Source organism: Canis lupus, chromosome 29, assembly GCF_048164855.1.
Source record: "Canis lupus baileyi chromosome 29, mCanLup2.hap1, whole genome shotgun sequence".
Taxonomy (NCBI): domain Eukaryota; kingdom Metazoa; phylum Chordata; class Mammalia; order Carnivora; family Canidae; genus Canis; species Canis lupus.
In genome coordinates this window covers 371,507-397,517 of record NC_132866.1, presented here as the reverse complement: position 1 = coordinate 397,517, position 26,011 = coordinate 371,507, and the positions used below count along the sequence as shown (strand labels likewise).

General features: G+C 69.2%; 3 protein-coding genes across 3 annotated transcripts in view; all 3 read left to right on the top strand.

The window, feature by feature from the left end:
• Positions 1 to 8,156, top strand: part of KNDC1 (kinase non-catalytic C-lobe domain containing 1) — a 51,660-nt gene extending 43,504 nt beyond the window's left edge. The window contains exons 22-31 of the mRNA XM_072804784.1: positions 98 to 211; positions 858 to 1,005; positions 1,104 to 1,283; positions 1,777 to 1,980; positions 2,232 to 2,314; positions 2,480 to 2,630; positions 4,102 to 4,224; positions 4,297 to 4,356; positions 4,737 to 4,894; positions 6,125 to 8,156. Coding sequence (XP_072660885.1) covers positions 98 to 211; positions 858 to 1,005; positions 1,104 to 1,283; positions 1,777 to 1,980; positions 2,232 to 2,314; positions 2,480 to 2,630; positions 4,102 to 4,224; positions 4,297 to 4,356; positions 4,737 to 4,894; positions 6,125 to 6,356 — 1,453 coding nt within the window. The 3' untranslated portion in view covers positions 6,357 to 8,156. The remainder of the gene's footprint in view (positions 1 to 97; positions 212 to 857; positions 1,006 to 1,103; positions 1,284 to 1,776; positions 1,981 to 2,231; positions 2,315 to 2,479; positions 2,631 to 4,101; positions 4,225 to 4,296; positions 4,357 to 4,736; positions 4,895 to 6,124) is intronic.
• A 3,440-nt stretch (positions 8,157 to 11,596) lies between these two features.
• On the top strand, positions 11,597 to 14,468 carry UTF1 (undifferentiated embryonic cell transcription factor 1). Its single transcript, XM_072804715.1, has 2 exons — positions 11,597 to 12,164; positions 12,646 to 14,468. The coding sequence occupies exons 1-2, from the start codon at positions 11,597 to 11,599 to the stop codon at positions 13,122 to 13,124; spliced, it is 1,047 nt and encodes a 348-aa protein (XP_072660816.1). The 3' UTR covers positions 13,125 to 14,468.
• Positions 14,469 to 18,724: 4,256 nt separating this feature from the next.
• VENTX (VENT homeobox) lies at positions 18,725 to 22,242 on the top strand. Its single transcript, XM_072804703.1, has 3 exons — positions 18,725 to 18,959; positions 20,730 to 20,890; positions 21,424 to 22,242. Exons 1-3 carry the CDS (start codon positions 18,725 to 18,727, stop codon positions 21,802 to 21,804), a joined length of 777 nt encoding a protein of 258 aa, XP_072660804.1. The 3' UTR covers positions 21,805 to 22,242.
• Positions 22,243 to 26,011: the final 3,769 nt, after the last annotated feature.

Sequence of the window (26,011 nt, the reverse complement as noted above, 5' to 3'; positions counted from 1 at the left end):
GGGAGGAGAGGCCCGCGGGCCCTGGACGGCAGCTGGGGGTCGGGGTGGGGAGCGGCCCGGGCCCCCGCCGTGCCCTGAGCGCGTCCTGTCGCCGCAGCGACGCCTTCCTGGAGGGCTACGTGCAGCAGTTCCTCTACACCTTCCGGTACTTCTGCACCCCCCACGACTTCCTGCACTTCCTGCTGGACCGCATCAACAGCACCCTGTCCAGGTACGGCCGCGACCCCCGGCGACCCCGGGCGCCTCGGTAGGGACTCCGCAGGGCCGGGGTCCCAGGGACCCCGACAAGGACGAGGCCGCGCCTGGTCGGGGAAGGATGGGCAAAGACGGAGGACAGAGGGTACACGGGAAGGGACCCGGGCGGCGAGGCCGCGGACGCTCCGGGAGGCGGTGGCCGCGGCGGGTGTGGGGCCCGTGGGAGGCGAGCGCGTGCCAAGCCCTCGGCCTTCCGCGGCCGCACACGGGGTGAGGGCCGGGGTCAGGGGAGGGGAGGCGCGACGGACGGGCTGTGGCCTGCTGTCCAAGCCGGCCCGTCGCCCCCGCCAGACCCCCATGCGCCCCTCGGCAGGCCTGCGCGCGGGGCCCAGGCTGGGAGCTCCGGAGCCGTGGCCCGACGGCCATCACCTCCCACCCTGGGGGCAGGGACTCACAGGAGACACCTCCACGCGCAGAGCCCGGCTGCGGGGGTGACGGCCGCCCCAGGAGCCCGGAGCCCAGCTGGCCGGCTGCCGCCTCTGCGTCCCACCCCCCGAAGACGGCCTCGTCCAGACCCCACTCGGCCCTCCGCCCCAGCAGCGCACAGCCTCGCAGGGCTGGGGGGACCCACGCGGCTCAGCTGTCGTCCCCTCTGCCCGCAGGGCCCACCAGGACCCCAGCTCAACCTTCACCAAGATCTACAAGCGAAGCTTCTGCCTGCTGCAGGCCTGGCTGGAGGACTGCTACGCCGTGGACTTCACCCGCAACAGCGGGCTCCTGGGCAGCCTCGAGGACTTCATCTCCTCCAAGGTGACGCGGGCACAGCCCCTGGACCCCGCGGGCGGCGCCGGGGCCCTGACGGCCACCACCGTCAGGGTGGCAAGTGACCGCCTTGCGCTCCTGCCCAGATCCTGCCCCTGGACGGCTCCGCGGAGCACCTGCTGGGCCTCCTGGAGGTGGGCGCGGAGCGGCGGGCCGAGGGCCCCTCACGGGGCGCGGACCTGGAGCACCCCAAGGAAGCCGAGGAGGACGCCAGGCCTCTCAACGCGCTCTGTAAGAGGCTCTCGGAAGACGGCGTCTCCCGGAAGGTGGGGGCCTCTCCCGGGTGGGCCTCCCGGGGCGGGCGCCGTGGCTCCCCAGCCCAGCCCGGCGAACTCCGGGGGCTGCGCGCACGTGGACCCGTGGGCAGACACGCCCACACGTGCTCCCCACGCTGCCGGCCGGGGCGCCAGCCTGTGAGGCCTCGCCCCGCAGAGGACAGGACGGCGGGGGAGCCCCGGCCCGGAGGACCAGCGTTCCCCACCCTCGGGCCAGGGGCCTGGGTGGAAGGCAGCACTCGGGACGTGGCCCGGGCCGGGGGCCTGGGGGGCCTGTCCACAGTATACGGGCACTTCAGTGGCTCTGTCCGCGAGGGACCCGCCCGGGGGACCGGGACAGGTGTCCTTGGGCCAACACGGCCACGGGCGGGAGGCGTTTGCGCGGGGGCTGTAGCCGGCCGCTCCTCCCCGACCCCGCAGCGGGCCACCCACGCGCGGGCCGGCTGTGCCCGCGCCCCTTCAGCACGTCGCGCCTGCCCCGCAGAGCTTCCCCTGGAGGCTGAGCCGGGGCAACGGGCTGGCGCTGCCGCACAAGGAGCGTCAGTACAGCATCGCGGCGGCGCTGCCCAAGCCCTGCTTCCTCGAGGACCTGTACGGGCCGTACGCCAGGGCCGGCGAGAAGGGGCCCTGCCTCCTGACCGAGTACAGCACCCAGCAGCTCTGCAGCCAGCTGACGCTCCTGCAGCAGGTGAGGGCGCCCCCGGCCCCCCCGTACCCCCCGCGGGCCTCCCCCCGCCCGTCCCCCTCCCCCACCCCCGCCCGCGGCCCCCGCCTCCCCGAGCCCGCCCCACGCGCCCCACGCCTGGGCCCCAGGTGGCAGCCGAGGCGGTGACCGAGCGATCCCACCTGCGGCCACGACGGCTGCGCGGCGGGTCCCCGACACGCGGCCCGGCCTCGAGGCCCGGAGACGCCCGACGTCCGCGCCCTTGTCTCCGGCAGGAGCTGTTCCAAAAGTGCCATCCCGTCCACTTCCTGAACTCCCGGGCCCTGGGCGTCATGGACAAGAGTGTGGCCATCCCCAAGTGAGTGTCGTCCGGGCCGCGGCCGGAGCCAGGGCTTGGGGCCTCCCCGAGGGGCCCGTCTACGGCCCGGGCCCGGCGCCCCCGCGTGCGCAGAGCCCCCTGCGGCCCCCGCGGACCTGGCAGCGCCCCGCGGCCCCGCCGTGACGGGCACCCGTGTCTCCCCAGGGCCAGCTCCTGCGAGTCCCTGTCAGCCAAAACCTGCAGCCTGTTTCTGCCCAATTACGTGCAGGACAAGTACCTCCTACAGCTCTTGCGGAGCGCGGACGACGTCAGCACCTGGGTGGCCGCCGAGATCGTGACCAGCCACACCTCCAAGGTGGGCGCCTCAGCTCCGTCCCACAGGGGCCTTCGCGGCCGAGCGCGGCCGCCGGCTGCCTCCCGGGGACCCGCGGGCGTGCCCCACGCGCGGGGAAGCCACGCTCAACCCCAGGCAACGGCTACAAGTAGCGTCACAGCTTCCGCGGACGGTGACGTCGGCCACACGGTCGGCTCCCCGCGGCGCCGCCTGCAAGTGCGCACTGGCTCTGCACGCCGGGGCGAGCCCCTCCTCCGTGGAACCTGCACACGTATCCGTGGGCACGCAGAGCCCCACGCGTGTGCACACGCCAGTACGCACAAATACACGCCTTCACGCACACCCCTCACACCTACCTCCTCACACTCCCTCACGCCCCACACGCTCCACACACACTCCCTCACACACACACCCTCACACTCCCTCATGCCCTTACACACTATCCCTCACGTTCCCTCACTCCCCCTCACACACAATCCCTCACACTGTTACACACCCCCTTACACTCCCTCACACACTCCCTAATGCCTCCTCACACACCCTCACACCCCCTTCACACTCTCACACTCCGTCACACACACACCATCACATCACACCCACTCACTATCCCTCACCCCTTTACATAGTCCGACACACTCCCCCCACACACACTCCCTCCTGTGTCCTCACACGGCCCCTCGCACCCCCTCACACATGCCCCCTAACACACACTCCGCTTCACACACACCTACCTCCTCACTCACAGTCCCTCACGCTCCCTCACACCGCCTCACACACTCCCTCATGCCTCCTCACACACTCCCCCACTCCCGCTCACACATGCCCTCACACGCCTCCTCACACTCTTCACACACACTCACACTCCCTCACACACACACCCTCACACACTCCCTTACGATCCCTCACACACATGCCCCCTCACACTCCCTCATGCTCCCTCACCCCCTCACACAATCCCTCGTGCCCCCTCACACAGCCCGACACACCCCCTCACACACAGCTGCCTTCGCACACATAGTGCCTGACCCCCGAGCCTCTCCCGAATCGTCTGTTACCCACATAGTTCCTCTCACAGATTCCCCAACACGCACGCCCTCTCTGCCGCGCTCACACCTGCTCACACACTCACACTCACACTCACGCTGGGTTCAGTCAGAGGGCACCCCCGAGGGGCTCCCGGCGCCCCGTGCCTGAGCCGGCTCCCAGGGCGGGGACCGTGGCGCCCGGCTGTGCCCCGTCCTGCTCGCCCCGCGCCCCTGGAGCCCGTCCCCGTGAGGCGGCACCGGCAGGCGGAGGACTGAGGGCCGCGCGCTGGGGCGGCCCCGTGTGACGCGGCCCCTTCCCGGGTGGACACCGCCGCTCCGCGGGCAGCGACCCCTCGACGCGGCTGCGGCCCGAGCCCCACGGGCCGCCCCTTCCCAGCAGCCCCCCCCCGCGGCCCGCGCTCCCCACACCTGGCGCGGGTGGCCCTGACCGCGTCCCCGCCCCCCAGCTGCAGGTGACTCTGCTCTCCAAGTTCCTGCTGATCGCCAAGTCCTGCTACGAGCAAAGGAACTTCGCGACGGCCATGCAGATCCTGGGGGGCCTGGAGCACCTCGCCGTGAGGCAGTCCCCCGTGAGTGGCGGCCCGGCCGCGGGGGGCGCACGGGCACCGGCCGGGCCGCGCCTCACCGTGCGTTTCTTCCAGGCCTGGAGGGTTCTACCCGCGAAGATAGCGGAGGTCATGGAGGAGCTGAAAGCCGTGGAGGTACTGGCGCCCCGCGGCCCCGCCCCGCAGCCGCGAGCAGCCCAGGCAGCCCCCACTACCCGGCCGCGTCCCCCGGGCCTCACCGGGCGGGAGGGGGCGCCCAGAGGCGGGACCCGCACAGCGCCCACTGGAAGGCCGCGCACCCCGACGGCGGCAGCGACCCCCGGCCCGGACGGCTGGCGCGCGTGCCCTGGCGCTCGGCCTCCCTGGCCCTCCCGGGCCGCCCGCGCCCCTCCGCGGCCGGGCGACAGCGGGTCAGGGCCGAGCTGCCGCGCCCGGGGGCTGCATGCGGCTCCCCGCCGCGGGCCCGTCCCTCCGGCCGCAGCGCTCACCCCCTCACCCCCTCACCCGTGCCCGCCCGCGCCCTGGCCGGCCCGCAGGTCTTCCTGAAGAGCGACAGCCTGTGTCTGATGGAAGGCCGCCGCTTCCGCGCCCAGCCCACGCTGCCCTCGGCCCGCCTCCTGGCCATGCACATCCAGCAGCTGGAGACCGGGGGCTTCACCATGACCAACGGCGCCCACAGGTGGAGCAAGCTCAGGTGAGGGGGCCGCGCCCTGGAGCTGCTGCACTGCGGCCAGTCCTCGGCCCCCCCCCCCGTGCTGCCGCGGGGCCCCTGCCCGGCACCCGGGGCCACCCGCCTGGGAGGGGCTGCTGGCGGTGACCCCCGTGGCGCCCCGGGCGAGGAGCCCCGCCTCCAGACGCCCTCCCCGTCAGGGTGCCCTTGCCCCCCTTGCCGCCCCCGCAGCACCCACGCGGGCGAGCGGGTCGGGGCAGGGCAGGCCTCGGCAGCCACGGCCCAGGGGGCCCGGAGCCCCGCGGCGCCCCCTCCCCGGTCACCAGCTTGACGGTTGTCTGACACGCAGCACAGCGCACGGTCGGCGCCGGCGACACAGAACGCAGCGGCTGGAGGGAAGGCCACCGTCCAGAGGCGGCGGGGCGGGCTCTGACGACGCCCCTTGCCCTGCTTTACGTCCGATGTGCACGCATGTTTGTCTTCGACTTATGTTCTTTAGTTTTTAGAGACAGAGAGACATGGGCGGTGGGGTGGGGCAGAGGCACAGGGACACCCCCAAGCAGGCTCCACGCCCCGCACGGAGCCCCACGCGGGGCTCGATCTCAGGACCCGGGGACCGCGACTGGAGTCAGACTGAGCCCCCCGGGCGCCCCGCACGTTTGTGTTTTAACAACCAAAAGTGCACCCTTCGTGCTGGCCCCGCCGTCCCTCGTCCACCACCGGGGTGGGAACCTCTGTAAGGCCCGCAGCCTCCCCGGGCATTAGTCCCGACTTCTGCTTCCTGCTCCCCGTGTCCTGGACGACGCCCGGGGCGTGCGGGTCACAGCGCTCCGGGGAAGGGAGCCCTGGGACCCGGCGGTGGCCAGTTCCCAGGGCGTAGATGCTCCCACGGTGGCGGCTCCTGAGCCGCATCACGTCCCTGAGCACAGCCCTGGGGCGACCCGGCGTGCGTCTGCCCCGGGGACCTCCTCTGGGGACCCTCGGGGGCTGGCCCTGGGGGTGTCCTTCCTGGACCCCTGAGCACCGACCAGGCGCAACACAGACTTGCAGTGTTCATGCGCTAGAAGTGGCTGGATGGACCGACGGACCGAGGGACGGACGGCAGGGCAGGCGGGCAGGCGGGCCGAGGCTGGCGTGGGCTCCGGCCCCGAGCTGCCGCTGGACGCCGTCCGGTTCGCGTGCCTCCCAGGACACGCGGGGAGTTCACAGGCCCGGCTCGCGCACACCGACGCGCACATCTTGTCCCCGACGCAGGAACATCGCCAAGGTGGTGAGCCAGGTGCACGCGTTCCAGGAGAACCCCTACACGTTCGCCCCCGACCCCAAGCTGCAGTCCTACCTCAAGCAAAGGATCGCCCGCTTCAGCGGGGCCGACGTCTCCGTGTTAGCGGCCGACAGCAGGGCCTCCCTCCACCACGTGAGCAGCGAGAAGCACTCGCGGAAGATCCAGGACAAGCTGCGCAGAATGAAGGCCACGTTTCAGTAGCGGGGGGAGGGGGGCCCCCCGGGGCGAGAACTGCAGCGCAGGGGGCGGGGGTGGGGGCCGGGAGAGGAGCCCCGCGGCCCGGCCAGGCAGCAACGCTGCACCTGCTGCTTCGCCCGGGGCTCAGGCTGGGCCCCGGGGGGTGGAGGCCCAGGGCCCGGAGGGGACGGGCTCCCGCGGAGGCGGGCTCTTCCTGCTCGGGTAAAACTATATTTACAAATTAAAACAATGATAGAGTAAGTGAACTCCCCAGGAGCCGTATACGCACCCACACTTCTAGAGATGAACCGCTCCCACCCAGCTCCGGGGATCCCCCAGACCCCACCCACCCCCCCGACTCAGAGCACTGTTTCCAGGAGTCTGGCTTCCGTCTGCCCAGCAACCAAGGACCAAAACGACCTCCGACCCCCATGCCAACCCAGGTTCCAGGGCTTTCCGAGCCGTCCACTGGCCCGAGGCTTCCCAGTGGCCCAAGCCCCTAACCGGGTCCAGACTCCCCTGCCCAGGCCTCCCGCTCCCTTCCACCCAGACCCACCCCCTGCTTCCACCCAAGTCTCCCCCGGCCCCCTCCCTCACCCCCGCCCTCCAGACCTCTCCACACACTCTCCCCTCCTACCCCACCTCACCCCTTACTCCCCACCCTCCAGACCTCCCCCCAGACCCCAATCGCCCCCTCCCATCCATCTGGCCTCCCCCCAGGCCTCCCCCTCCCTTCCACTCAGGCCCCCCAGATCTCCTCCCACACTCTTCCAGACCTCCCCTCACACCCCACACTTCACCCCCACATGCCCCGCTTCCCCCGACCCTCCTTGCAGACCTCCTCCTAGGGGAGCAGCTCAGCTCACCCCTGTTCCAGCCTAAGCAAGGGTGCCCGAGTTTTGCAGCCGCTGCCCCAACAGGCCCGATGGGGTCTCGGTCCCAGCCCAGCCTCCTGCTGCTGGTGAGCACCTCACAGCTCCACGCTGGCGGCCAAGTGCCCGTGGCCCCTCGCGCCCTCCACCCTTGCCAACCCCACCACCTACGACAGCTCCCGGGGAGGCCTGTCAGGCTCTGCTTCCTCGCAAAGCACACGGACAGCAGCTCCAGGGCAGCCCCTCCGGTGGCCTGGGGCCCGTGCCCACCTGCCTTCTGCAGCCGTGCATGCGCTGCACACGCCTGTGCCCAGGCTCCTGCCGCTTGCCTTCACTAGAGCTTTGTCACAGCCGAGGACAGAGGATGGGTGCTGCCCGGATGGTGCCAGGCTCTTCCCGGGGCTCCGTTTCTGGCCGGTGCTGGGGGCCGCTCGGCAGCGAGAAGGCCCCCTGGGCCAGGCGTGCGGGCACGGAAGTGTGGTCCGAGCCCCGACACCATCGCAGGTGCCAACGTCCTTCAGTGGCAAATCGCCGGGAGACCCAGGGCTGTTCTCACCTCAGAATCACGGATTCTTAGGACAACCAGCCAGTGGGATTCTGGGAAAGCGGCTACTTGCAATAAAATGCTGAGTTTGTAACGTCAAGATGTGTTTCCCACATAAATTCATCGGAGACTTACTTCCGGGACGCGGAGGACTCGGTACCCCGCCACGCGGAGGCGGGGCTTCTGGCCTTCACACGAGGACCCCGATCCACTAATCAACGCTGACGTTCAGATTCCGAGGTTGCAGCGGCAGAGTCCCCGAGCCTAGTTAGCGTCTGGCGCCGATACACATTCCAGTCGTAACGATTTCTTCGCGGGAAGTGACCGGGCTTTCGGCTTAAGCACGACTGTCTGCATGTCGCCCGAATGTCACTGGCACAGATTTCTAAATAAAACCATTTCTACGGACACGGCTTCGGACGCCTTATTTTGTCTGTCTCCCAAGTGACACTTGCCCTGGGGGGTCAGGGTGGGCTCCTCAGGGGTGCTCCTGACGGCACCAGGGGACGCGGAGTACCGGCCACAGCCGTGTCCTTGGGAGGCACAGAGACGGGCCAGGTCTGCCGATCCATTCAATTCAGGGCCCCCAGAAGTGAACCCCATCACTCCGGGGCAAACTGCCTGAAATCGCGGAGCCCCCGAGGCCCCCGTCCCGAGGCCCCAAGGCGACTCCACCACGGTCTGTGGGCGGCAGTGAGCTCAGCCCACCGGAGCCTAGGGCGGGACGACAGCTCTTCCATCCTCCTCCTCCATCCTCTGTCCGGGGCAGGGCCGGCTTCCGGCTGCTGGGAAGGGTCCTGGGGGAAGAGCTTAGGGTTGGGGGAGGCCGTGGGCGCAGAGGATTCGGGGACATGATGTGGCACCTTTGGCAGGAGCCCCCGGGAAGCCCTCCACGTGGCAGGGGACCCCGAAGAACAAGGGCACCGTGGGCAGCAGCTGCCACCGCTAGGTGGATCGCGCGTCCCAGCCGTGGGTGGAGGGGTGGGTCCGGTCCTCACCCACTTTAAAATCGCTGCAGCCCGGTATCTCTTGCTCCCGGAGACTCAAGCAAGGCCATGAGGACCATGAGGAGCTCCTCTGCACCGGGGCCAAGCAAATCACCGGGTTGTCCTCTAGGTGACCCCTGAGCGCCCCCTCAGCCAGGGTTCCAGGTACCCCCACCAGGGCAGTCCCCTCCCACACCAGCCAGACCACCCAGGACCACCAGGCTGGAGCAAGCGTCAGGTGGCCCCGAGTGGGCCAAGCGGACCTGCAGAGAGCGGCGCCGGCCGGCCAGCCCAGGAGCCGCGGGGACACCGGCACAGGCCCGCTGAAGGCCCGCGGAGCCCCACGCAGCCAGGCCCCGGGGCACGGCGCCCCGTCAGGAGGGAAGGCCCGGCTCTGGCCCCAGAATCGCCAGCTCCAGCCACTGCTCGGAGCACTGGGTTACGCTGCGCCGAACAGCTCGGTGTCCTGTGTGCTGTGGGGTGCGTGGGCTCCCGGGTCCCGGTGGATGGGTCCAGGCCGGCCTTCCTGGACCGCCCTGCGGGCAGGGGCACTCTGGGGCTGTCCTCTGGCCGCCCTTGCCGTTTGGTGCTTGTTCTACGAGCGCCGGGGCTTCCCATGGGTCGCCCCGCGTGGGCCTGCCCGTCTCCTCACCCACCTCCCACCCCTTTGGGGGCTGACCTAAGGCACCATGGGAAGCGGTGCTCAGAAAGGAAAGCGTGGGGCCAAAGACCACATAAGGCCTGCAGTCCAGTCTCACCAGCATCCCCATGCGCCATCCTACAGCCGCTTCCCTTACACACGAGGGCTCACGGATGGAGAAGGAAATCACAGATAAGGGAGCCAGGCCTCCTGCTGTCGGAGAAAGACGTGGCCGAGAAGCCAGTGGAGACGCAAGGTGTGTGTGGACCTGTGGGTCGGTGTCCTCACCCCCTCCCCCACGCCAGCACAGGGCTGTCATGGCCCCCATGGTGTTCTGGGTGGACCATCTCTGCCGTGGGCCATGCTGGGCACCGTGGGGCAGGGGGTTCCCAGCACCTCTGGTCTGCACCCCCCAGATGCCAGCAGCACCCCCATGTGTGACAGCCAGCATCTCCAGATGCCACCAAACATACCCTGGGGGACAAACTACTCCCCCCAAGAACTGGTGGCCTGGAAGCAGTGACACCCCAGGAGCATCAGTACCCCCTGTACCCAGATACCATCCTCTGGAAAAAAAAAGAAGCACAGATTTTTGGAGAAATGGCCAAATGGCTGATTCTAGGGCTGGAATTGGTCAAGTACAAGATGAGCAGAAGTTTCTGGTCACACTGCATAACCAGGAAGTGTGGGGGGCGGGGGGTAGAGCACGTCAGAAGGACACAGGAGGAGAGGAAAAGGGGAAGGCTGGTATCCTCGACCTCTACACACCATGTGTGGGCCTGCACCCTGCAACCAGAGAGCACCCCTGAGTCACCCACCAGGAGCAATTCCGGGATAACCCCAAGCAGCACGTGTCGGTGCCCCGGGCGCGGCCTGGTTTACCCACGAGGGTGGGGTGCACGGATGCCCGGACCCCTGCAGGGCAGGGAGGGGACGCGGAGACCTGGCAGGCGCCGCGTTAAGCCGTGTTCACTCCTCGGTCTTCCTCCAAAAACCCGTAACCCCAGGCTAATCACGAGAAGGCGCCCAGCAGACCCAAGTACAGGGGCACCCACAGAACGCCCGAGAGGCTCCTCCACGCGTCAGGATCGTGGAAAACAAGAGCGAGAAGCTGCCAGGGTCCCGAGGGGTAGGGGAGGCAGGGCAGGACGCGGGACCGGGTCTGGGGACGGCAGAGGCGCATCTGCGGGAAACCTGGTAAGACCCAGACTGCGGCTCAGCCCACGGCGTTGGGCCACCGAGACTTTCTCAGCTGGGACGGAGGTGCCGGCCACTCACCCGAGGGGAAGCGTGGGGACGCCAGCGTCTTCCCTGCCACCTGGCTGTAAACCTAAAACTATCCCAAATAAAAAACTGTAAAAACCAGCAGAGCTGGTGCACAGAAACACGATGGATTTCTGTTGTTTCTCGTCGTATTCGACGACCTTGCTAAATCCGTTCAATTCCAATAACGTCCTCGCAGGTTATTTTGTACGTTCCCTATTTGTAATCGCGTCAGCTGCAAACGATCGTGGCTTTACTTGTTTCCTTCCGACCTTCATGAGCCTCATTCCTTTTTCTTGTCTTATTGCTCTGGCTAAACCTCTAGAATAACGACTACAACGAGTCACTGGTGCTTGGTTGCAGCACCGTTGGCTCATTCCGAATCGCCCCCAGGGATGCTCAACATTCTTAGTCCTGACGCGCGCTGCAGACTCTTTAATAAAACGGTTTTCTGCGGAGCGTGAGCCCCGCCCGCGGGCCCTGGGCAGGCCCTGCCCTCGCGGCCGCAGGGGCGCAGGCGGCCCCACCCCGCGCACGCGCACCCCCGCAGGTGGGGGAGGTCGCAGCTAAGGCCGCGGGGCGGGGCGGGGCGGGGCGGGGCGGGGCGGGGCGGGGGCGCCTCGTGGCGTGGAACGTTCCAGGGCTCGGGGTGCGGGGCGGTGGAGGGGCCCGCACATGCGTAAAAGCGAGTCGCCGCTGCGCCCCGGGGCTGGCGGCCGTGCGCGTTCGCTCCTGCGCGCGAGAGCCTGAGAAGCAGGTGGTTCCAGGTCGGGGCCCGCGCGGCCCGGGTGCGAGTCGGCGGGGGCGGGGCGGGGCGGGGCGCGCGGGGGCGCGCGGGGGCGGGCGGCGTAGACCTGCGGCTCCCGCTGCGGCTCCAGCTCCGTCTCCCGCTCGCTCGCACCGTCCGAGCGCGTGTGCGCGGCCTCGCTCGGGCCCCCGACCCCGGCCCCGGCCCCGGGATGCTGCTCCGGCCGCGCCGGCCGCCCCCGCCCGCCCTCCCCGCGCCGGCCTCGCCGGACAGCCCGGACCCCGAGCCGCGGACCCCGCCCCGACGGCCCGCCTCGCCCGGCGCGCTGGCGGCGCCCGCGTCCCCCGCGCCCCCCGCGCCCCCCGCGCCCCCCGCGCCCCCCGCGTCCCCCGGCCTCCGCGGCTCGCCCGTGTCCCCGGGCTCGGCGCAGCGCACGCCCTGGAGCGCCCGCGAGACGGAGCTGCTGCTGGGCACGCTCCTGCAGCCGGCCGTGTGGCGCGCGCTGCTGCTCGACCGCCGCCAGGCGCTGCCCACCTACCGCCGCGTGTCGGCCGCGCTGGCCCGCCAGCAGGTGCGCCGCACCCCCGCGCAGTGCCGCCGCCGCTACAAGTTCCTCAAGGACAAGCTCCGCGACGCGCACGGCCAGCCGCCCGGGCCCTTCGACGCGCAGATCCGCGAGCTCATGGGGCTGCTGGGCGAGAACGGGCACCCCCGCGGCCGCCGCCGCTCCCCGGGGCCCGGGCGCCCCCCGCGCGGACGTCGGCCGGCCCCCGAGCCAGGTAAGGGGGGCGGGGCCCGGGGGGGGACGGGGGGGCGGTAGGGGTGGGGGTCAGGGCCCGGGGAGCTGGGGCGGGAGGGGACGGGTGGGGGGGCGGTAGGAGTGGGGGTCAGGGCCCGGGGAGCGGGGGCGCAGGGGCCGGGAGGGGACGGGTGGGGAACGGGAGGGGGTGGTCAGGGCCGGGGGGAGCGGGGGCGGGAGGGGACGGGGGGCGTAGGGGTGGGGGTCAGGGCCCGGGAAGCGGGGTTGGTCCTGGGGCGCAGGGGCCTGAACGCGACGGGATGGGGGGTAGAGGTTGGGGGTCAGGGCCCCGGGAGGGGACGGGTCGGGGGTAAGGGTGGGGATCAGGGCCGCGGGTCTGAAGCGGGGGCGGTCCTGGGGCGCAGGGGCCGGGAGGGGACAGGATGGGGGGTAGAGGTGGGGGCCGGGGCCCGGGGGCAGGGCCCTTCTGAGCCCGGCCCGCCGCCCCCGCCGCCCCGCAGACGTTCTGCCGCCGCCCTCCGCCCGCGACCCCGACGCAGAGTCCGCCTGGAGGCTCAGGTTCAGCCCGACCCCGCCCAAGTCTGCAGACGCGCCCCGCGCCCCGGGCTCCCCGCCGCTGCTCTCCGCCGCCTCCGCGCCCGGCCGCCACGAGGACAGCGCGCCGTTCCGCGCCCCGGGCTCCCCGCCGCCGCCGTCCCTGGACCGGGAGGACCCCGAGTCTCCGCCCCGGCGCCCCGAGCACCACGCGCCCCCGCAGGCCGCGGCCCCGTCGCTGAACACCGCCCTGCTGCAGACCCTGGGGCACCTGGGCGACATCGTGGCCATCCTGGGCCCCCTGCGCGACCAGCTGCTGACCCTGAACCAGCACGTGGAGCAGCTGCGCGGCTCCTTCGACCAGACGGTGTCCCTGGCCGTGGGCTTCATCTTGGGCAGCGCCGCGGCCTCGGAGCGAGGCGTCCTGGCCGACCTGCGGGAGTGAGGCCCGCCTGCCCGTCCCGTAGGGGCGCGTCTCCTGCGACCGGTCCCGCCGCCCACCCCTACTCCCAGTCTAGGTAGTTCAATAAAGAGATTGTTTATTCCCGACCTCGTTCTGCGAATGTGCTGGTGGGGCCTGCGGAGCCAGACCCCAGGGAGGACCCAGGGATGTGCGGGGCTGCTGGCCGGTAGGTTGGGGTCCTTGGACCCCCAGGTCTCCCACACCCTGGGCTCCAGGACGCAGCACAGCAGCACAGACCAGCCTCTGCCTTCACGGGAGCCCTGCTGAGCGGGACGCTGGGAGGGGGTGGGAGTGGCAGTGACCTCCCAGCCCGACCCTGTGGGCGCGTCCCCTCCCCGTGCTGCCCCAGGCAGGCCTAAGGAGCGGCTGGAGAGCTAAGGCACCTCCGGGAAGGGGCTTCTTTAGTCCCGGGGAAGTGGTTGCTCTGGGTGGGCCCGGGCGGCCCTGGCAGGGGCTCTGAGACTTTGGACTTAGGTCAAGGACCAGGCCCCTGCTGTTCTGGGAAGACTTGGCCAGAACCGCCCTGGGAGCATTTTCCAAATAGTAATTGTGACCCCACCCTCCACAGGTGGATCCGAAAGGGCCGTGGAGGGGCTCCCGCCCTGGGGAGATAAGGAAGTAGCCGGGGGCTCCTGCCCAACATAACAATAGTTTCCCAAGTAGGGGCTCATTCAGACGCTCAGGTGCCCCGGGCCACAAAGCTCAGTGAGGGGGTGGGCGTTCTGCAGGCCTGTGTTCCAAGGTTCCTGCAGTCCCTGGGGCTCTGCGGTGGGTGGGGGGCCTAGGGTGGGTTACAAGCCCCTCCCCCAAGTCCTTTTCAGGAGTCTGTGGAAGACGCCCCCGGTGGGAGCAGGAGTGGTCTCCCCGAGCCCAAAAGCTGAGCCCACCTCTCCACGGTGTCGATGGCAGGTCCTGGGGGCCTGTGAGACCACGACCGTAGAGGTGACGATGTCCCCTGGTGCAAGACACGCTCGTCTCTGCTTCACGATCCTGGCCCTTTGCCATCCAGACCCTCTTAGGTCACAGCCAGGGTGGGCAAATCTGCCAGCCCCCCAGGGGTAGGGACAATAGAGCGCCCCAAACCCCCTCGCCAGCCCCTTCTGCGGAGGAGGGAACCCCAAGGTTCCTCGCCTGGTATCCTCAGTGCTTCAGGCCCGGGAGGGGAGGGGTCTTGGCTGTTCCCATCGCCCTGGCTCAGCCCAGCGGCTCGGCCGGATGCTCCGCTCTTTAAAAACGTGCGGTGGCCGAAGCCCTGAAGACTCCAAGCCCCTTCTTGCGGCCCTCCCGTCGGCCCGCGGCTCCCTTGCGGGTCAGCGGGGTGAGCGCGTCCTCACCCTGCTCTGTGGGCCTGTCGCGTGCGGGTGTCCCGGGTCGGCTCTGGCGGGGGGCATGCACACGCTGCAGCGGGAAGGGCGTCCCCGCACGAGCGCATCTTTGCCCGGGCCTGGCTGCGAGCGCGGGGGCGGGGGGAGGTCCCCAGCAGGGTCTCCTAGGACTGCTCCTCAGAGTAGGGCCCCTCTCATCTCACTAAGGGTCCTTGGACAATAGATTCATACCTCTTAAAAATTTTTTTGCATTAAGATATACATTAAAAAATTTTGGGGACGCCTGGGGGGCTCAGTGGTTGAGCATCCACCTTCAGTCCAGGGCAGGATCCCAGGGTCCCAGGATCGAGTCCCGCGTCGGGCTGCCTAGGTGGAGCCTGCTTCTCCCTCGGCCTGTGTCTCTGCCTCTCTGTGTGTTTCTCATGAATAAACAAATAAAATCTTAAAAAAAAAATTGTCATCTCAGCCATCAAGCATCCAGTCTAGCATCACCCAGCACGTTCCTTGCGGTGCGGCCCCCATCCCCAGGCTGAGGCTCTGTCCCCGCCCTCCGTGCCCCTTGCGGTGCGGCCCCCACCCCCAGGCTGAGGCTCTGTCCCCGCCCTCCGTGCCCCCTGCGCCCCCGTCTCTGGGAAGGCGACCCCGCGGGGACCTCATGCACGTGGCATCACGCGGCGCCCTTCCGTGTCTGGCTTCTCTCCCTCGGCCTCGTGCCCTCGGGGCGTGTCCGCACCTCTCGAGGCTGAGAGACGCTGCTGCGTGTGGCCAGAGCTGCCGTGCTCCTCCTTCAGGTCCGTCCGTGTGGGACACTCGGGTCCCCACCCCCTCTGGGCGCCTGTGAGCGTGTGATGCAGCCCTGCCCCCATCCTGGGGGGCACTCGGAGGGGAGACCGCCGGTAATTCCATTTTTAATATTTTGAGGAAGCTTGATGCTGTTGTCCACGGGGCTGCACCATTTCACGCTCCCAGCAGCAGCGCCTCCAGTTTCAGAGTCCTCCCCAGCACGTGGTATTTTCTTAGCTTTTTTTTTAAAGATTTATTTATTCATGAGAGACACAGAGAGAGAGAGAGAGGCAGAGACGCGGGCAGAGGGAGAAGCATCCGTGTAACGCTCCAGTGACAAACGCTTCCGTGGCGGGAACCTTCTCAAACCCTGGCTGCTCTGGGACTCGCTGGGGCAGGCTCCGAAATCCGCAGTCACAGCAGCAGGGCTCCGTGTCCCTGACCTGCCATTTGTGCAGAGAACACATCCCCAAGATCTGGGTTCGTCCTCCGTATGACTAGGGAGGTAAGACAGGCGTGTCCCCCCGCCCCCCCCCGGGATCCCGCAGTTCGGCCGAGGCCCGAGCCCTCCTTCCCGGTTGCACAGGGTCTGCGACTCCTTCCTCGTGTTTGCACCACCGACGCGCCCACTTTGCGTCCCTGGGTCCTCCTCGGCCTCCCTCACCGGCCCTGTGGCGAGGGCGCCCGGCCAGAAACCACGCTGCTCTGGATTATGCCCCGGATGTTTGTGTCCCCAAATTCCTGTGTTGAAATCCTACCCCCCACTACCCCCCAGTGTGATGGTGTTAGGACGTGGGGCCTCCGGGGTGAGCTTAGGCCTTGAGCTTCGCCACCGGGATTGGTGCTAAGTGGTGACCGTCCGCTGGCCGGGAGGTGGCTCTGCCAGGAACCCCTGCACCCCGGTCCCGGATCTGGGCCCTCCCGCCTCCGGACCCGTGAGAAAGGAGCATCTGTGTGCCGCCCAGCTCCCCGGACGTGTCACTCGAGCGCATCTGGAATCCCACACCAGGTCCACGGGGGTGTTCCAGACGTCTGCGGGCCGGCCCCTCACTTTGTCCCCGTGACGTCCCCCAGGGCACATGCACGTGCTGCTGTCTCCCAGAACCATTATTTGTGATCTAGATCTAGAGAAACCCTAGCTTTTTTTTTTTTTTTTTTTTTTTGTCCTTTCAGTGTAACAGTGGCTCTGTCGCGGTGAGGCTCATGTCCTCCTGGCCCATGACTGGGCCACATGCAAGCCCCGCGGAATCCCCGGCTGCGTCCTGGTCCTCTTCCCGGCCTCCCGCATGGACGCACCCGACATGCAGGCCCTGGGGCTTTTCTGCCCATAGAGCGAGTCACACGTATGTCACACGTGGGACAGCAAGTGGGCGCCCCGCACCCTTGACTCTGATACAGCCCTTGTAGGACCCTTCCCGTCTCCCCAAAATGTGGGATCTCGGAAAGATGGGCAGTGGCCGCACTCCCTGCTGATTAGCGCCTCCCTCCCCATGTCCCTGGACCCTGCCGCTGGACCCCCTGCTCCACGGAGTGCGCGGGCAGGCTGGGTGCCCCCATCACCCCGCAGCCTGGAAACCAGCCCCCCAGCTGCACACTCACACCAGGTTCTCTCCAGCAGGAGCAGCCGTGGGGGAGCCGGAAGGGCTGCGGCCCAGTCTCCTCCTGGGGTGGGTGTGGAGGAGGGGCCTGGCGCAGGGCGGGCCTCCCTGGGCCTTGTATCTGGGTTGGCCGGGGCGGCGGGATGGAGCCCAGGGGGCGGGCTGAGGCCCGGGAAGGTCTCGTCCAGGGAACGCGGGGGGCGGGGCGGCCGGGGCCTCCAAGTGACCCAGGGCGTGCGCTTGGGGAGCCCCTCCCTGCTGCAAGCAGGTGCGGGATTCGGGGGCAGGTCAGCGGTCAGGGCCGAGGCCACCCCGCGTCGGGTCCTGAGCCTCGGAGGAAGGCGGAGGCCGCGCAGGGCCCACCCCAGGGGACACGAAGCCCAGCCCCACCCCTGGGGGACGAGGGGCCGCAGCCCGGGCGGTGCGGAGGCGCGTGGTCGGGCTGGGAGGGTGTGGGCAGCAGGACCCCTGGGGAGGACCCTGGCCCGCCGCGGGAGCACCGGGTGCGCGCTGCTCACAGGTGGGTGCAGGTGGGACCAGGACGCAGAGTCCCGGCACCTGTCGTGTCCACCGGGAGGGCGCCCCTGGAGCCGCGCACAGGGCGGGGGGTCCGCAGTGCCGACCCCATTCCCGGTCCGAGAGCCGCGCAGCTCCCACCAGCTGGGCCTCGGTCCCCAGGGGCAGGACGGCGTCCGAGAGCAGGGGCCTCTCCGTCCAGGTCCAGGCCAGCACCGCCGCCCGGGACGCGGCCACCGGCGGACCACTGTGCTGACTCGGAGGCGTCGGGCCCCCTGACCCTTCCCGGCGGGGTCAGCGCCGCCGTTCCCGCTGTGCCCGCCGGAGGGCGGCCGGGGGTGTTAATCCGGGCCCAGCCGGAGGGGCCTTTGATCCCACGGTCCCGCCCAGGCTGGCGCCGGCGCCCCCAGGAGTCGGCCGGTGGGCTAGGGCCACCACACCCAGGGGGCGGGCGTGGGGGGGTGGGGGCTCCGGGCTGCCCCAGGTCACCCTGGACGCCGAAGGCGCTGGCCCTCGGTCCCGTCCTGCAGAAAGTGGTGGTGGCGAGCAGCGGAGGTGGGAGGGGGCTGGGTCCCCGGAGAGAGGACAGGCCTTGAACCCGGGCTGCCGCGTCCCTGGCGGCTCTGGGCCCCGCTGGGCAGTGGGGCGGCCCTTCTCGGCAGCACCGGGCTGCTCCATCCCTCCCGCTGGGTCGTCCGGGAGCAGCAGGGCGGGGCCGCACTCCTGAGGGCAGACACCCCTCCTTCCTGCCACTGCAGAGTGGAGGCGGGGGTGGGGGCGCCGAGTACCGTCTGAGAGGGAAGGGCCGGTGGGTGCTCCCCGGGCAGCAGCACCCACCCTGCCCTACATTCCTCCCCCCGCCGGACAGCCTGAGGCAGCGGCACCTGCTCTGGGAGCCCCCACCCCCGCCGGTGATGCTGCTCCCCCTCCGGGAAGCATGCCCTCCCTCAGGTGGGCACACCTGCCGCCTTCGGCACCGCAGACCCCACGGGCTGGAGAGGAGGCGGCTCCTCACCCCGAAGGACAAGCCTCCAGCTTGGGTGCTCAGCTGGGAGGGGCCACCCGGTGGGGGTGGGGGATGAAAGGACGTGACCAGCCTCCGCCCGGGCTCAGCCCCGCCCCGCCGCAGACATCTCGGAGCCGGGGGAGGTGTGAATGGCCTCCTTTGTGCCTCTGAATCGAAGGCAATTAGGTGCTACTTATCTGGGGGTGGGCGAGGCTCTGAGCGGCTACGCAGGCCGGCCTCCCACCCGCCTCCTCCGGAGCTTATAAACGCTAAGGCGGCGGACGACCTGGTGCCTTAGCCGCCGTCGGTGCTGCGGGGACCCTGTGCGTCACCCCCTCTGTCCTGTGAGCAGCCATGTCTCCGTCCCCTCCCCTGCCCAGCGGCCGCGGGCCGTCCAGCTTCGGCTCGGTGGACTGGCTTTCCCAGAGCAGCCGCGGGGGGCCGTCACCGCCCTCCAGGCCCGCTGAAGCCCCTCGGGGGGGTCCCTCCGCTCCCGCCAGGGGGTGCAGCAGCGGGGAGCCCCTGCACGGTGCGGGCGTGGAGGAGGCCAAGTCTTCAGAAGCGTGTGCGCCCCGGACGCCCACGGCTGGTAAGGCTGGGGCGGGGGGTGCCTCCCTTCCCAGATGGGAGCCGGGAGGGTTGGGGGGAGGCCTGGACTACAAAGCCACGGGGGCGGGGTCTCCTGTCTTTAGGCCCCCTGGGGCTCCCCACCCCCACGTCCTGGAAGGGCTGGCGTGTGGCCCTGAGCCGTGACACGGTCATTTCGCACTGTGGGGGACCCGGGCTTCCGGCGTGCGGTCGGCCGTCGGGGCTGGACACGCACGTCCTGAAGCTCACAGAGCCCGCCCACTGGGCGCCCAGGCCTCGGGACTCCGGCCCGTTGGCGGTGCACCGGCGGCCCTGCGGGGTGGCTCGGGGCGCCCTGCTGTCTGCACCTGGGAGCTCCGGGCCTCGGTTGCAGGGCGTCCCCCTGACCCCTTGCCGTTCACTGCGGAGCGTTTCTCGGTCTTTGTGATGTAATCATTGCTTTTAGGTTTTTTTTTTTTTTTTTTTTTTAATTTTTATTTATTTATGATAGTCACACAGAGAGAAAGAGAGGCAGAGACACAGGCAGAGGGAGAAGCAGGCTCCATGCACCAGGAGCCCGATGTGGGATTTGATCCCGGGTCTCCAGGATCGCGCCCTGGGCCAAAGGCAGGCGCCAAACCGCTGCGCCACCCAGGGATCCCTGCTTTTAGGTTTAAAGCCCTGCGTGGTCAGGGCAGCCCGGGTGGCTCAGGGGTTTGGCGCCGCCTTCGGCCCAGGGTGTGATCCTAAAGTCCCGGGATCGGGTCCCACGTCAGGCTCCCCTCATGGAGCCTGCTTCTCCCTCTGCCTGTGCCTCTGCCTCTGTCTCTCTCTCTGTGTCTCTCGTGAACAGATGGATAGGATCTTAAAAAAAAAAAAAAAAAAGCCCTATGTGATCAAAAGTGGGATTGATGTTATCTGTTAAATTCATTTTTTTTAAGATTTATTTATTTATTCATGAGAGACAGGCAGAGGGAGAAGCAGGCTCCATGCAGGGAGCCCGATGCGATCTCGATCCCAATTCCGGGATCGCGATCTGAGCCAAAGGCAGGCGCCCCTGTTAAGTTCATTTTTGAACGAGTTTGATCTTAGGGGAAAATGCTATACTTCAATGAAGTTAAATTCTACGTTTATTCTCTGCAACCAGTGCCCCCTCCCCAACAAAACCCAGCCAGTCATCCCTGCGCCCCGACCCCTTACACCCTGCCCCCGCCCCCTCCGAAGCAAGGGTCGCTCCTCTGGTCCCCTGCCTGCTTCCAGGGAAGTGTTAAAGTCATTGGTAAGCTCTGCTCCCCCCACACCAGCACTAGAGCCCGTTGGCATTTGGGTGAGGCCCGACCAGGTAGCCGAGCTCCGCACACCAGCGCTCGCGCCTCCCGCCGCCTCCCGGCGGACACACGGGCGCCGGGGGACACTGCTTGAGTGTCTGACTCTTGGTTTCGGCCCAGATCCTGATCCCGGGGTCGGGCTCCAAGCTCAGCAGGGAGTCTGCCGGACGCCCCAAGGGAAGGAAATCTTAAATCAATAAAAAAGGACTAGACGCAGACTTGCCAGAGCTTCACGTTGGGGGCGGGCAGCCTGGGGGCACCGCCGTCCTGGGCGAAACTGCTGGGGGGCTGCAGAGCTGTTCGCCAGGCGCCCTCCTCGCCCTGACCCCAGCCCACACTCCAGCCGGCAGAGGAGGGGCCTGCGCCCTGACGCACTGGGTGCTGAGGCCCCTCTATCCCGCGTGGGCCGACGGCTGGGCTGATGGCGTTTGATGGCGTTTGATGGCGTTTCCGTCCTCCCTCAGGGTGGGGCAGGGACGGGGACGGCCTGCGGGTGCCCCGCGTGCGCACGGCCTTCACCGCAGAGCAGCTCAGCACCCTGGAGAGCGCCTTCCGGCGGCGCCGCTACCTGGGCCCCCTGGAGCGCCGGCGCCTGGCCCGTGACATGCGGCTCTCTGAGGTGCAGGTGAGCCTCTCGGGGCTGCAGGCGAGGTTTGGGGGTGCAGGTGAGGCTCTCGGGGCTGCAGGCGAGGCTCTCGGAGCTGGAGGTGAGGCTCCGGGCGGCAGGTGAGGCTCGGGGTTGTAGGCAAGTCTCTCAGGCTGCAGGCGAGGCTCAGGGGTGCAGGTGAGGCTCAGGGGTGCAGGTGAGGCTCTCAGGGCTGCAGGTGAGGCTCTTGGAGGTGCAGGTGAAGTTCAGGGCTGCAGGTGAGGTTCGGGGCTGCAGGCGAGGCTCTCCAGGGGTGCAGGTGAGTTTCTTGGGGTGCAGGCAAGGTTCTTGGGGTGCAAGCAAGGCTTGGGGCTGCAGGCGAGGCTCTCGGGGGTTACAGGTGAGGCTCAGGGGTGCAGGCGAGGCTCTCGGGGCTGCAGGTGAGGTTCTCGGGGGTGCAGGTGAGGCTTTTGGGGGTGCAGGCCAGGCTCTCCGGGGGTGCAGGTGAGGGGGGCCGGGCCTGGTGGGGGGCAGCTGTTCCCGTCCCTGCTCTGATGGAGGTTTCCCCGCAGATAAAAACCTGGTTTCAGAATCGCCGGATGAAACACAAACGCCAACTGCAGGACTCGCAGCTGAGCAGCCCCTTCCCCGGGGGGCTCCACCCTCCAGTGACCTTCTGCCCTCCGCCCCCTGCCCTGCGCAGGCCACTGCGGCTGCTGTGTCCTTGGGCGCCCCCACTGGGGCCTCCAGCTCTGGGGCAGCCCCCTGGCCCCTTCTGGGATCTCTGCCGGGTGGATCGAGCCTCCGTGGCCTTGGCGTGGGCCTCGTGCAGCAGACAGCCTCCCACGTGCTGCCTCCCGGACCCGGGGGGCCAGGAGCTGGGCCCGGCCTTGGCCTTGTCCGGGGTGCCCCGGGGCCTGTGTGCCCTGCCCCAGACCGGGGATGCCTTCTGAGGACGCGTGACAGCCCAGCGGCCGCCGGGAGCGGGAGCAGAGCGGGGCCGACCTGCCGTCCACACGGCGCGGGTGCGCGCAGGGCCCCGCATCTCCCCGGGAGACGTCCACCCTGCGAGCCCTGCGCCCCCTCGGCAGCCGGGACCTGGAACCCCCACCCCACCCAGCTGCTCCTTCCCTGGATACTACAGGCTCGGTTTAAGGACTCGACGAGGGGTCGGGGGACAAAGCCCAAAGCCGAAAGTGGACTTTGAAACGTTGGGCTCGTAGCCTGTGATAGGAGAGTAATTTATTCAATATAAAGTGTTGGAAAAAATAAAGCTGCGGGGGCGCCTGGCCCGCTCTGATGGTGGAGGCTGAGACTGTTGATCTTGGGGCTGTGAGTTCGCGCCCCACGGCGGGCGGAGAGCTTACCTAAAAATAAAATCATAAAAAAGATTTGGATACTTCCTCGTGCTGCGTGCTAACAGCCTCGAGTGCAAACGTGGAAATGTCACCAGGTGCATCTGCGTGGTCCCTCTGCTCTCGGGATCCGCCCCCCCCCGCAGCTTGGGCATCCCGCGGCTGAAGCAGCAGCTCACTCCGGGCAGCGGACACCCCTGGGCCTCCTCTCTGTAACCCGAGCGGCCTTCATGACCAGCAGTCGCCCTCGGCTGTGACCAGCACAGGACAGCCGGCTGGGGCTCAGCACAGACCCAGGAGCCTGTGAGAGAAATAGTCTTTTTGCCAAAAACCTACATTCCAGTTTACTATAGTGGATGCCACCTGGTGCTCCTCGGAGGTCGCTTGTCCGAAGGGCCGGGCGCCACAGGCCTCCCCCACCTCCCTCCGCGGGGGGCCAAGCCTGGGCCAGGAGCAGCCCGGTTCCCTGCAGGTCTCACGTCTGAAACACCAGGTGGCCGTGGGGCCAGGTTGTGGGTCCCTGGGGTGGAGCCTGTGTCCAGGCCGCGGGGCTGCAGGGACGCTGGCTGGGGGTGCAGGCCCAGCCCACAGGCCGAGGGCCCCAGGCGGTGAGGGGGGGGCACCCCCAGCCCTGCCAGCAGAGCGGAGGTCACGGGCTTGCTGAACACACGCTGCCCCTGCCCCTGCCGGGCCTGGCTTCAGGGCACCCGACCGGTGAGAACACGCAGCTCCTGGCCTGTGGCACGATTCTCCGCACACGTTCCAGTCCGGGGCACCCAGGCGAGAGGGAGGACTGTCCCCGGGACCCCACCTTCGTCCAGCAGCCATGGCCTGAGGGGCAGCGTGAGGCCCCCATGCAGCGGCCCTGGCGCCCCCTGCAGCCCCCAGGACCCTCCCCCGCACTGGGCAGGTCGTGGATGACTGGGAACCCCCTCCCCAGGGAAGGCACAGTGTGGCTCGTGGGCGAGCCCCCCACCCCACTGCTCGCAGGACGGCGGGCGTCCCCACACTCCGAGGGTGTCCCCGCTGTGGCTGCGGCTGACACCAGCCTCAGGGACAGCTCTGCCCCTCCCCCTCCCCTTCCTCCTCCCCCTCCCCAGAGTGGCCTACGGGGTTGGGGGGGTCAGTCGGGAACCCAGAGGGCTCTCCTGGCCGCACTGACTGGTGCTGGGCCCCGGGGCGGCACCTGCACCCGAGGTCTCCTGGGGCCGCCCACCCCCCTCCCACCGCGGCCCTGGGGGGAGGAGCCATCAAAGGAGGGCAGGGGGCGCCGGGCGCGGGGCCGAGGGGCCGGTCTGCTGGGCGACTCGCCAACCAAGGCCCCACAGTCGCCATGGAAGCTCCTGTCCATTTGTCTACACGGGAACCTCAGGCCCCAGGCTCCAGGGACGCCGGCCCCCACCCCGGTCGGCGGATCCCAGCCCTTCCCCGGGGTCGCACCTGCTCCGCCCTAAGTTCCCCAGAGCCCGCCCCCCGCGCCCCCCACCCCCCCGGCAGCCAGGAGACAGCCCCGCACCAACCCAGGGGCTTCGGTTCAAACCAGTTATCAAAACAATCACATTTAGGTTCCCACGAAATTAGCTTTATTGACATTTCTGATCAGAACATGAACGACACTCGCGGTTACAGGCCTTGACCCAGCGCCCCCCGCCCCCCAAGCCTCTGCGGAGCCACCCCGGCCCCAGCCCCCCGGCCTGCCCCCCACCCACGTCCTGTCCCAGCAGCTTCCCCGGCTCTGGGCGCTCCCTGGCCCCTGGGGGCAAAGGTCAGCCAGGGCCCAGCGCCCGTCCAGAGCCCCCGGGGCCCGCACCAAAGCCTCGTCCTGCGATGGATCAGGACCCACCTCGCCCGGCGGCCCGGGCGGCTCCGTGGCGCGAGGAGGACCTCGTTACCCCCTTTTCCCATGCCTTACACCTCTTCAGGCCAGACCCTCAAAGAAGTATATGCATAGGAAAAAGGAACAGCGAGCAGCTTCGCCGTCGGGAGGGCCCGTGAGCGGGCGCGGGCGCGGGTCCGGGCGGCAGGTCCGGGCGGTGGGGGGTGCAGGCGGCAGCGGGTCCGGGCAGCAGGTCCCGGGCGGCAGCAGGTCCCAGGCGGCGGGTCCGGGCGGCGGCGGAGCGTGCGAGCTGGGAGGAGAGCCGGGCTGCTGGCCGCGGGCTGCTGGCCCCGAGCTCTGCCTCCAGCCCGGCCCGTCGGGCCCCTTTATGCGAGGCAGCGACCTTGGGGCCGGGCGGGCGGAGCGGCCGCTGTCACGTGGGTCCCGCGTCCAGCCGTGCCAAGGCCCCGTCCACCCCCACGCCTGCGAGATTGGGGCACAAAGAGGAGCTGTGAGCACAGCGCTGAGTGGGGCCCGGGCCGGGGGGCGGCCGCCCGGAGCTGGGAGCCCGCCAGCCTGGCCCGCACTTATCTGCCAACGCGCCACTGCTTGCGTCAGGGCCCGGAAAGTGCGCGTCTGTCCCTGTCCCCCCCTGCCCCGCCGGAGCCCCTGGCAGCGAGTCCCAGACCCCCCCGGGAACACCGCCCGGGAGCCCAGAGGGTCAGGTGGACGGCTGTCCCTGGGCCCCCGCACACCCGGGGACAGCTGCCCAAGGACCGGAGGCTCCCGTGCCGAGACCACGCGCTGTGCGGGGGGCGGGGGGTGCTGGACGGGCAGGTGGGGACCCGAAGGCCTTCTGTTTCGGACTTGGGCCCCCGCCTGCCACCTGCAGCCAGGGAGCCCTGTGAACACAGTGCTGGACGCCCCCCATGGGGACCGACTTGTCTCCCAACGTGGGCAGGCACTGCCCGGGCACCTACTTCGGTGCGGGAGCCAAGCTGCCCCCTGACACCTCCTCGGCCGGCACCTGCCCAGACTGTGCATGCACGCGTGTGCGTGTGTGTGTGCAAGTGCATGTGCGTGTACACACAGCAGCCCCTCGGCGCTGCCCGCCCGCAGCACGGGGTGGACGCCGCCGCATCTAAACCTGACGGCGCCGGGGTAAGCCGCGAGAGCGCACAGCCCCTGGCCTCCCGCGGACACGCGTGGCCCCTGGACCCGCCGCACCGAGGCCTGGGCCCTGGGGTGGCCTGAGCAGCTGGAGGCCTGCGGTCGCCATGGGGCCGGTCCTCGGGCTGACGGACACAGAGGCGCAGAGCCCAGCTGGCCAGCCGGGGACACAGGCTCCCTGAGCCCACGACGGGGAAGCAAAGGGGTGTCCCCCTGTCCGCTGCTGGAGGAGGCAGGGGCGCCCCAAACCCGCTCACACTGGCTGGACGGGGAGCGGCTGCGGAGCCCGTACCCCAGCCTCCCCCCTGCGGTGGCCGCTGTGCCCTGATACCACAGGGGTCCTGCCCGGTGCCCCGGGTCGCAGGCCCCACAGACCTGCCCCAGGGCTTCTGGGAAACACACTGTCGCCCTTGACCTTGGGCTCCTTGAGGTGGGTCATTGGGAGGACGGACAGACAGACGGTGGGTGGGGCAGGCCCTGCTCCCGAGCATCGATCCCCATGTCGCCCCTTTGTTTCCTTAAACTTGTTTTCCTGATTATCAGGAGCCCAGAAGGGTATGGAGAGGCCTGTCGGGCCGGGCCCCTGAGTGGCCGGCAGCTGGGAGTCACTGGCCCCCGCCGTCACCTCATGGGCCCCCCGCAGCCCAAGGCGTCATCCGGGTGTGGGGTGGCCAGTCCCCTGTGGGGGGGGGGCAGGGCCCAGATCCACCGAGGGCCCCCGGTGACCAGGGAGGTCCTGTGCCCGGGGTCCTCCCTCCGCTCCTGCCAGGCCGAGGCCGCCGAGGGGCCGGGCGCTCCGTGGGGTCCCCCCAGCCCCGA

Coding starts and splice junctions, on each gene's coding strand:
- VENTX (XM_072804703.1), top strand. CDS start 18,725: ATGTCTCCGTCCCCTCCCCTGCCCAGCGGCCGCGGGCCGTCCAGCTTC. Junction 18,960..20,729: donor GCCCCGGACGCCCACGGCTG/GTAAGGCTGGGG, acceptor GTCCTCCCTCAG/GGTGGGGCAGGGACGGGGAC. Junction 20,891..21,423: donor TGCGGCTCTCTGAGGTGCAG/GTGAGCCTCTCG, acceptor GTTTCCCCGCAG/ATAAAAACCTGGTTTCAGAA.
- UTF1 (XM_072804715.1), top strand. CDS start 11,597: ATGCTGCTCCGGCCGCGCCGGCCGCCCCCGCCCGCCCTCCCCGCGCCG. Junction 12,165..12,645: donor TCGGCCGGCCCCCGAGCCAG/GTAAGGGGGGCG, acceptor GCCGCCCCGCAG/ACGTTCTGCCGCCGCCCTCC.